An 11,711-nucleotide genomic window follows, 5' to 3' on the forward strand; every position below is an offset into this window, starting at 1 on the left:
TTAGGGGAAATCTTAATTGTCTCACTACAGCTCTAGGGCACTCCCTTCTATATACCGAAAATTCACTACAACTATAGTTAATTACCTTACTACAATTATAGTGCGATCACTATTACAATACTAAAAATGAGCTTCACTCGAGCAAATTTTAATTGCTTCACTTCAGTTATAGTCCATTCATCATATCCTACAAATGGGTGGGTGAGGGGGAGGGGAGCTGATCGTGATTGCCCTATAACCGCTATATATAGCGTGTTTATTACTACGGTACCAAAAAGTGAGTTACGTGTGGGCAAAATCTGAATTATTCCACTGAAGGTATAGAGTCCTCGTTATTACGATACCAAAACGTGAGTTACACTCTGACAAATCTGTATTATTCCATTGTTGTAAAACATATCAAGAACATTTATTATCATAACACCAAAAATGAGCAACTCTCGAGCAAATATAACTTATCCAAGTAAATTTAAACTTAACAAGAAATATGACTATTACGTTTTCTCTGAAAGGCGTTTTTGTTTACGTTAAACTTGTTCGCTGAAAACATACTGATATGACAACTGTAAGATAATGAATTTTCGCGTATGTTTTTAAAAAGATTTTCGTTGAATTCGTGGCTACTTTAAATCCACAAATTTTCAGGTCCACGAACATAAAAATTGACATGACCTTGTGGATTTTATGAGGAAACCTTATCCACGAAAACAAGTGTCATCAAATCTGCATATTTTAGTAAAACAAAAGAATTTTGAGTCCCACAGATATATATGAGTTTACAGTACTTGGAAGATAACTGGTCGAGTATGTCTCATTGAAAGTTTTGTCACACATGGATTAACACAAGGATAATTGACTATGGACTATGATTTTGAGATGCAGTATTCCTTGAACAAATGTTATCTAAGTAAGCGGTGTGATAACTGATGTCACGTCCTTTGTCATCAAACATTGTAATTAACCGAAAAAGATATCATAACCAGTTTACCTTCTTCAAGAATTTTTGTAAAAAATATTTACTTAATTAAATAGTTTCTTTAAAATGCTTAACCAAGTCGATAAGAGCTTTAGAATTGTAAAAATTCAACATCGGTAACACATGTCTTCTATGGTTATAAGTGTAGCGGATTAATTTTTTGACATGCATGGTTTCAACTGTGACTTTCAATAACCAGCGTATTCGAGTTCTTTTGAAAAAGTTATGCCATTGTAAAGTAGTATATCACCTTTAGACAAGTTAAGAAAATTCTCAAGTCATTTATCAGAACCTATTCCATCACACAAACATCACCACATAGAAAGAAATCTGAAGGCAAAAACAGTGTACAATGAATTCAGCATGCAAATCCGAAAGATCTATATGAATTTGACGAGGCCCAACACTAGTGTTGCTTTGTGCTAGGGCTAAAAAATCAATAAAACATTGCCTTTGTTTTCGAATCAAAATTTATTGGTGTTGAAACGTTTTCAAGACGCAGTTTACCTTGGTTCAAGCTTCAGTGTGATACAGAATCATGGCATACACGTGATCTCTTCGTTGTATAAATTGATCGGTATCCCCCAAACTGTAAGACCTGATTGCTCTAGCGTAATTTTCTGTCATGACATATGAGCAGTATTAACTGTTTTGACACAAATTGGCCTTATTCAATAAAGCCCTTCCAATAATGTACGAGTAATACAGTTTGGACTATCGCAACGATCATTTGCAATTAACTGTATTTCCAAACAGACAAAAATTACGTTTATTAACGTTATAACAAGCATAATTTTACAACACGCAAATAATTTCAAGTTTACCAGTCTTATTCTAGAGGGATTGCCTCGTGACCATAATTGGAATTGTTTGACGATTTTAAATCTCGCCTCCGCTTAAAAGAGCTATTACTGAAAATGTAAACAAAAGGACTTATACCAACTTGTGAGTAGGTTAGCCATGCTGAGATTGTGACGTACAGTGATGAAATAGATTTCTCCTTACCAAAGATACTGATATACGCTTGCAACAAGTACGGTATCCATAGCGAGTACATCGCAACTGTTACAATAAAAAACGTTCGACACAAGTGCTCGTTTTTCCTCGTGCGTAAATTCACAACACGTCCCGTTGTTTGATTAAGGTTCTGAGTTATGGTAGGCATTTGCGCGGGTGGTCCCACTGGCATTCCGTTCAACCAATTTATCACAACTTGTGCGTTTGCTCCGGGTCCAAAAAATGTCCAATTGTTGCTCCGAGGCGGTTCGCGGAATAGCGGTCTCATTTTTCTATGATCACGAAGGAATATAAATATCCTAACGTACAAAAACATTGTTGCTACAATAACTCCCGAAAAGACCAGAACGAATCCTAAAGTATCGTTCATTCGATATCGCTTATGTTTAAACGCACATTGTGATTCTTCCGGAATGTATCGATAAGTACCCATTCCAAACACTGGAGGGAAAGATACAGCAAATGATACTAGCCAACCTAATATCACGATAGCCAAGTTGAGTAATCCCTGTGATCGCCGGCGATGGAAATGGGAATACACTATAGCTAAATGTCTATCAACGACGATCGCCATTAACGACACTGCTGAACTAAACACGAAAAACGTGTTTGCAAAAGCTAAAAGGGTACAGGCGGAATCACCGTGACGCCAAACTGATCCTTGCGCGACCGAAGCCAAAACAAACGGCAAACAAAACACAGCTCTGGACAGATCCGAAATTGATTGACTTATTAGATAGTAGAATGGAGGTTTGTGAAATCTTTTGTTGCTGACGACAGAGTAGATAACCATTACATTACCAAATATCCCCATTACAATAATGATAGAAAGAACGACAACTTTGATCACAGTCTCGCTTTTCATGCCGCTTTCCTCCTTAAGTGTGATGGAGGATCCTAATGATGATTGTGGAACCATGGCCTTGTAGGTTTTCACTGTATCCTGTGTTATCTCAGAAATTGTCGAGTTCACGGCGTATATTACAGAAGAATTCATCACGAACAGAAACGTGTAGTTTTCGATACTGTATACTTGACACGTAAGTTATAAAAATATGAAAAAGCACCGTTTTTAACGACGATACAATTCCCTTTGAAGTCTTTCATGTCATATACATCAAATATGTAGTATTGCATCCGAAAGAGTAGTTCTGACCAACGCTTCCATACCCTTAGTCATTGTGTAATCCGTTTTGCTCTAAATTTGATATCGGTAGAAACATTTAAGCACACAGCACATAAACTCCGTACAAAATCAAAGTCACTCCATATTTTCTTAATATTTCAACAAGAGATTAATTATTTAGAGGCCACAACATTGAATGACCTACGTGTTTAGTTGAGAAACAGCTTAAAACAACACATTTGGCATTCTTTCCACGACTAGCGGCATTCCATCGCTCTGCATTATTACGTGATTGGAAATAGGTGTTTTCCGCAGATGATCACATTTTTCACAGGAACGCAATTTCATCAAGATAAAATTTTGTTCTCTACATGGAATGGGCAAAACTACGAAATATTGAAACGATGTTTTGAGTAAAGGAAATAATATTTCGGATGAAACAAATTTGTAGTTATTCAAAATCAAGGTAAATGAATGCTTTTGCATATATACCTTGTGTAATTGTTGAACGAATGTAGCATTTCCATCTATATAGTTCACATTTTCGTCAGTTGATATTTTTTCAATCCTTCAAGTCAGTACCAGTTTCATAACTTTTATCACGATATAAAATCTCTATTCATAAATCGGATTTTATGATAACATACCTGTAATGACATCAATATATTCTCCCGTTTTCACATTTCCCGTTGATGAAGTAATTTAAAGTATGCCATCTCCAGAGAGCCGAGCAACACCAATGCTAAATAGTTCCCATTGTCAGTGCATGGTGTTGTATCAGACAACTCCAGTGCAATGTTTCCTCCCACTACTTTTACGTACTCCAACCTTCACATAGCGACAGCTTCAAGACCTCTGCCAGTCAGAACGGCAGCCACCATTTGTACGGGTCTATGAACACTTTTTTTGTGACACTTTAAGGTCCAAATGCGTGACAATGACCAGAAATGTGGAAGTTTTCCATAGCTGCAAGACAGAATAAGAGGGTAAGAAAATGATGAGTTTTCCGTATTTTCTATTCCTGTTTTCTATTTTCATTCATGAGCGCTGATGAACGGCACGCACGCGGGCGACTGTGATACCAAGTCTGCTCTGATGATGAGCAGCCTTGTAAATAGCGGGCCAATCCACATCAATACAGCCCACCTCTGTTCTAGAAGCCATAAAAAACGTATTGCAGGGGCACTAATGCCTTGTTTTCAATTTTGTTTTCTGTTACCAACACAACTGATTGGAAGGCAATAAATTACAATATTTCAAATCCTAGAAAAATTCGCTTCATAAACAGGATAGGGGTTGTTTGTTTCCGTGTTTACATGTCATGCTGTTGTACATTTCACGGCTTGACATTCTCTTAGGAAATGTCGATTGCTAGAGATAACTGTTTGTTTTATGCAAAGGTTGAGCGCCGCCACACCACAACGGAGGAATATAACCATTTGACTGTTACAAACGGAATATTTGAGTACATATTCACTTGAAAGTGCACGTTCAGTTTGAAACACTGAGACGTTTCAGAAGAAGTTTTTACAACATTTTAATTTAAAAGTCAAGTATTGTTTCCAAGAATACACACGTGAATTACGATGAAGATCACAGCATCGATTGGCTGTCTAAGTGTGGAATACTTGAGTGTACTTATTGTGTCCCATGAGTGTTATAGTAACAATTTTGTCTAATGAAATTTCAGTGTATAGTTTTCTCGTTGTTACAGACGTAATCTCGATTGTATTCACAATGTCAGCTCATAGTCTACTGCTTGGCTTATTGTACTAGGTATTACATACGTGTGCGGAAATATTGTTTGAAGCTGACATTAATATTTATTTACGTTAATAACCATTTTTCTAGGAGAAAAGCAAAAGCGAAAAATGTGATCTTTTTCTGTTCTATTCGATCTATAATCGACGTGTGCACGTGATTTTCTTTTCAACTCGATGATAATCAAATCTAACAGGATGTAGCCATTCAGCGCTCGATTCCATTTCGATTTCCTAAATTGAATCTTGGAATGAGAAATGCAGCATCAGCCAATTACCGTCCGTCGTAAAGTCATTAGTATTCATATCGAGAACTTCGTCACAATCAGAGACAGCAGATAAAATGTCACTTTCAGTTTTAACACATCTTGACATGGAATGAGTCTGAGAAAAAATATTTTGCTCACTCCGTTTGAAATCTTCGTCCAATTAGGTTTGTTCACGGAATTGCATTTCCATTTTTTATTTTTTTTTAATTCCGATATTGATAACTGGCGGGAATTGTCGAGAACACCAAAGCCACGACTGGCAGGATGATTATTTTTCTGCAAATTTCCTATTACAAATGCCAAAGCAATTTAGCAAATTGTACTAACGAGAAACAAATAAACGGCATCTGAAATTCGTTGAAAAGAAATCCGCATGAACTGGTGTTGTATGGTTGTACGTAAATATGTAACAAACAATCAATGGTTGTCCTGATAGTAATGATCAGTCGTTCCTGTTATCATTCATATCTAGTTCACAACGGAGAGAGCTTTCCAAACAGAAGACTGAATGCACATAGGGTACATAGCAAAGGTTCAAATTCCTGATTGTTACGTAATTACAAAATGAACCACGGATTCAATAGTCATACAAAATCATTCCGCACGATAAAACACCTCTACGTCTGCACCTGGAATACTCCGCCGATGACGTATGTGCACATATAAGTCAGTGGTCCAGGAGAATAACATGTAGTTACCTGATGCCTTCATCAATAATAAACAACTCATTAGTCTTCTTCCTCTAAACTTACGTATATCTAAGTAACTGGCGAACACAATTGCGTGATTTCATCCATAAAAGTCAGTATGAGACTGGATAAGTAACTATCAGTTGTAATGCTTCATAAAGATTAATATCTGTAATTCATTATTAACATTAGGACTCCAGGCAAATTTTCCATTTTCTTTCATTGTCGATTTTGCCATTTTTATGACGACTTTTCATTGGTCCCTTGAGGATCCGTGCAAGTCTACTTTAGAATCATATAACTTCCGACATATCTACAAACACCTTGTCAGCATGCAAGCTTGTTGTAGACAGAAACACTGCTACCTTTCTCTTTTATTCCCTAACTCCATGCAAAATTCTCGTAGAGTCACGAATAATGTTAAAAATCAATAATGTTATCACAACGACATAAACCATATCTTCTCTTTCATATCTCAGAATGGACAGGACCACAACTGGTGGTCTATAGTGTAAAGTACAGAGTCTGATAAATCGTAACTGCTACGCTCACGTTAAAGAGATCACTATGAAACATCTCTGTAAACGACTCCATCTTTCAAAAGTCAATATATCATAATACATACGGGGCACATATGGGAGAGTAGCTGCCAGCACTGATGGCTTAAAGGAAGTATAGACTTATACCAACGGTTCGTTCTTAATATATTATTTGTAGATGGGAATTAACATTCTCTCCTTAGAGAAATACTAAAAGAAACTCTTGATAAGTTGCACATAAAGGTTATTTGCAAACATTTTTATTTACAATCTGCTTTCACGTAGTCGTTTTACAATATCCGTATCATGTATATTAGTTAAAAAATACATCAATAAGTGATTGCATGTAAACAGGAATTGGTAACAGATTAAAAGAAAATCAATTAAATTATCACTTTATTATAAGAATTTAAAATTTTCAAAAAAGGCACAACAGACACAAGAGAATAGCACTTTTGATAACAAAATTATGTTAGATATAAAGGGCGAGTCTTTTTGAGCTAAATATATATCACAAATATTGCTGCAAAAGTTGCGCTTTTTTAACAGACTGCATGAATTGCACGGTCTCCTATTAATGGTACTGATATTTATTCATTCACATCGAAATTAAAATTGCTCTCGCACATATCCATGAAATGAATTGAATTACGGGGCTAATATGCCATCCACTCTAGATTGTCCGATACTTTTTCAATCATTTTCGAATTTCCTCAGTCAAAAGTATGCCCTTCTCATCATTGACGAGTCTTAGAAGGGCAAAACAGCTGTATGGCTCATTTTCATTTATTCTATCTCATTATAATGCTCGGTTGTATATCTCTTGTAAATCTTTTTGTTATCATGAAACGTTCGTATATCTATATCAAATATTAAAAAATATATATATGTAAACAATACTAGAGTATGAATCGAAATTTATGTACAACGAATTCATGTATGCAGAAATAGTTGCAATAGACTAAAAACATTATTCGATAGCCTGGTGTATCTGTCCCAACTAAAGTTGTTAGAAATGGAGTCTCTTGAATACACTGAATGACATCATGACATTTGAACCTTTTATGATCAACAAAGTATCAATGAAACTATCCTGACTTGTAATGCAGCCGGATATTCTAGTGACGTATACATCCGATTATACACGCTTAGTGGATGTGTTTATTGATGAAATACGAGAAAAAAAATCCGACATCGTTCAATAACGTTGGCAAGGAAATGATATAACTCGTTAATTACAAAATCAGTGTTTAATACATTGGGCGAACGTGTCTGTCCAACAATAATCGTATCATATTGCATTAATAAAGCCTGCTTTATCTCATTTAATATCTTTTTATTGTTGCATTTTCACGCGAGAATCTGGGCCACCGGCGTAGCATTAGAAACCTCTGATCAGGTGTGCCTCAAGATCTACTGTAAAACAACACGACATTTTCCCGATTTGTATAGAACCTTAACTATTAGATGTTGTAAATGTATTTTTATTCTGGAGTTTGTACGGTCGCAATGGTAACCATAGCATCGTTACAGGTCAGCTTAATCTATTTTTAACACTGACTTCAAAATTAGAATTAGTGTATCATTCTGTAACGTTTGTAAATATGAACGCTCAACATCTTATTCACTTATTCAACAATATTCATTGACATTAACTTCCTTGCAAATTTGAAGAAATGTGAGAAGATTTTGTTGATACACAGGTATTTTTTAAAGGGAAAGAAGAAATATATTTAAGATGAACTGAATAGTGGATTGAAAATAAGAACAGGACATGTTTCTTTTTGATATACATTCTGCTAAATCTCGGATTTATGTCAACTTATTGGCTTTACATCGACAATTAGTTTCTAGCCACATTTGCGTATGAAACTCTGAATGGATTATTCTAGTTCATGTTTTGTAAAATGTTTACAGCAATAATAAATTACTTTAATTTGCTAAAAGATAAGAGAATTTTTTCCAATCTTACAAATTAGTAGTGCTAATCACAAGTATCTACCATGCATGCTTGACGATGAGATCGATATCGCTGTCACTCAATATTCGACAACAGTAAACTGTCTACAGCCGTTAAGTTACACAGATTGATTGCATAGGAAAATGTCATGTAGGGTAGATACAATATCCTTGACTCAACGGTTAATTACTCCGGCGATAGATAATTGTTTACGAGGCAATCTCCAAGCACCGCTTCCTGAAAAGCGGTTGAAGAGAGTGTAGTGAAGATTCACAAAGGTTTGGTTGTACTGATACGTATTTTAACAATCGTTTTCTTAAGAAACTAATTTTTATTATTGTTCTTACATTTGCTAGATTTAAGAAGTTTGAAGTTCAGAAATATACAATAACCATACAGAAAATCAAAATATTTTCAATGTCCTTCAAAAGTGACGACTGTTTAAAACAAACTGAAGGATATTGTTGATTAGCAAAGTGTCAACAATGAAAATGAGAAACGGTATTAATAAAGGAATAAATGAGCCAACAAAGTTAAATTAATAGGAATGATAAAAATAAAACAAACACTGAATACCGCTTAATTTTTTGACGCAGTTTAATCTTCACTTTTTTCGTCAATTGACAGGCCTGCAGACTTTAAGATAAAGGTAAGTTTTTAATCTTCAGAGAGCGAAATTATTTGAAATGCTAACATTTCGTCGCAAAAATTGTGTATTGCATATCAAAATTAGGCATACTTTATCCTAGATCGGATGTTGTATGTCAAAGGATTCAAGAGAGGTATTACTATATTGCCTGGTAGATGAAATAGAGGGCAGTGTGAGATTAAGAGAAGGTCACAATTAGGTCCCATACATTTCTATTCGTATTGATTTAGTGAAGGCCTTCTCTACGATCCGGATGTTCTAATATCCCGAACCCCCCAGGAGAGAGTCATCTGTATCATGTCGTAAAGACAGCATGACGTAGGGCCGCCCTGGTGCTGTAACAGTAAGGTGGCAATTTTGTACCTTTTAACTAACTTCTTTGGATTGCTATTCAAGCTGTGTTTGCTACGTAGAATGGAATTATTGTGATAAAACTTGACATACACTGCACAATCTTTCAATGTTTTGTTTACGTATGTAGAAATAACGTTTATCATGATTATTTTAATAGGAAGCATATGACGTAAGACTGCATTGTCTGTCCATAGTAGATAGTATATTACATATACACATTTACAGATAAAACATTCATAGAGAGATAATTTTACAAAAGACACACAAGTGAATAGCACAAAGTTTGACTGTTGCAACATAAAATAGCAGTGATATGATATTTGCATAAGAATGGTCTAGCACTTAAGGATATCCGTATTGATATGGTAGCAACACCAGGGAAGGAATGATGCCCTTTCATATACTACAGTCGCAGGAAGAGCCATGGGGATGATGCCCGTCCTGGAAGGCCTGTCACTGTTGCAACTCCATAAATGGTAAAAAAATCCATCAAAATTGTTATGGCTGATAAGCGAGTTACAGAGAGATATATAGCCAGCACTGTTGAAATTTCAAAGGAAAGAGTGCATTCCATCCTTATAGAAGAGTTTGCAATGAGGAAGCTCTCAGCCCGTTGGGTACAAAGACTTCTGACAATTGATCAGACGCACACCAGGCGGACATTGTCGCGTGCTTATCTGAACCTTTTAGAGACAGATCCTGCTTTCTGCAGTGATTTGTGACTTAAGATGTAAAATGGGTTCATCATTTCACCCCAGCGGCCAAACAACAGTCTAAACACTGGAAGCGCTCTGGTACATCCTGCCAAAGAAGGCGAAGACTATTCCAACAGCTGGAAAAGTTAGGGTCTTGGTTTTCTGGGATGCGGATGGTAGATTATCTGCATAAGGGACAAACAATCAATGACACATATTATGCATCACTTCTAAGGCAGTGTTACCGAAAGTGAAGTATTTGAATGAAAAAAACATATATATCTGATGATACATAAATAACAGCTAATCCTTTACTAATACACAGGACGAATAAATATGTCAAGTCTTTTGGAACAATGCAAAACAATCTAAATCCAGGTAAGTCTAAATCTAAGTTAAACAATTCTTCAATACTTATATACTACACGTGTTAGTGTTTTGTTAGATCTGCCTTGATCCGAAAGTGAGTTAGAAGTTCTCCAATGAAACAAATACAACAGCTGATTTATTTTAGGGCGACGTTTTTTCTCGTGCGATTTAATTATGAATTGGCTCCGTTGTCGTAAACCTTGTTCTCATTTGCGAACGTGTCATTACTTTTTGGATAGATAAAAATTTACATGGCGGTGTCGCCAATGAAGCAGAAAACGGTTACTCTTTCGGAACACATGGTCATTTTCTCTTTGTGCCTTTTCAGGAGTCTCCGTGTTAACGTTTCTTCTGTTAAAATGTTGCCCTACTTTTATTGAACAATAGTTTGGATTATGATTATGTTGAAACATTGTCATTTTTTCGCTGCTTTTCCTTGATATTAGATATTTATAATCATATCCTGTTATTTTCTACTACAGTAGTGTGTGAACATTAAAACACATTATCTTGATGAATACAATGTTAACAACCTAACTCATGCTAAACTTAATATTAGACCAATAAAAAGGACTCGGTGTCGTACTGATTTTCCTTGTTCTGGTCCGGTCAATGGTCAGCATGGGGCATAGCATACAATCATAGTTATGATTAAAATGCAGGATATGTAACAATATATCACAATCAAATCGGCACCTGATCCTTAGTCTTCAGGAATCGCAATTTACCAAATGTATCAGCTTTACAATTACGCCACCATTATGGTTCTCAGATGTGACAAATACAGAGGGAAAGGACCGAAGTTAAGATCTAGACTAGAAAGTCTCCACATTTCTGTTTGCTGGTGCATTGCCTCGTTAACAAGTAGTGTCATTTTGAGACGAGACTTCCCTATAGAAAGTGGTGGCTATCTCACTAAACAAAACATATTGAAAAACTTTCCAATTTCATTCAGAGCAACCGTAACTAACCAAGGGCACAACCACGACAGAGAGGAATTCTAAATCGTTGTACAAAGGATACAAGAACAAATAACCGTCGATAACATTTTGGTAGAGGAATATGCGATAGACAGGTTGGTGCCAAATTAACTGTTAGGTTCAAATTCTTTATGCAGGTTTCAACCGTAATGAGCAGAAAAAACAACGATAACGCCTAACGCAGGCATTGCATAGTGAAGACAAGTTGTGTCAGTGGTCTTCAAGAGTTGTATTGTTTTTGCATTTTTACTTTGAGAGACGAAACAGCTTCATACGAAAACATTTGGTATTTCGTCAGAAGTATAGGAAAAAAATGTCTTCATTCAGA

General features: G+C 35.8%; 1 protein-coding gene across 1 annotated transcript; it reads right to left on the reverse strand.

Annotated features, from left to right (window-relative positions):
• Positions 1–1,805: 1,805 nt before the first annotated feature.
• LOC132563661 (probable G protein-coupled receptor 85) lies at positions 1,806–2,990 on the reverse strand. The gene has a single exon (XM_060228401.1). It carries the CDS (start codon positions 2,988–2,990, stop codon positions 1,806–1,808), a length of 1,185 nt encoding a protein of 394 aa, XP_060084384.1.
• Between the last annotated feature and the right edge of the window lie 8,721 nt (positions 2,991–11,711).

Source organism: Ylistrum balloti, unplaced genomic scaffold (assembly GCF_031769215.1).
Source record: "Ylistrum balloti isolate Yb309-2 unplaced genomic scaffold, AGI_CSIRO_Ybal_v1 Utg371816, whole genome shotgun sequence".
NCBI lineage: Eukaryota > Metazoa > Mollusca > Bivalvia > Pectinida > Pectinidae > Ylistrum > Ylistrum balloti.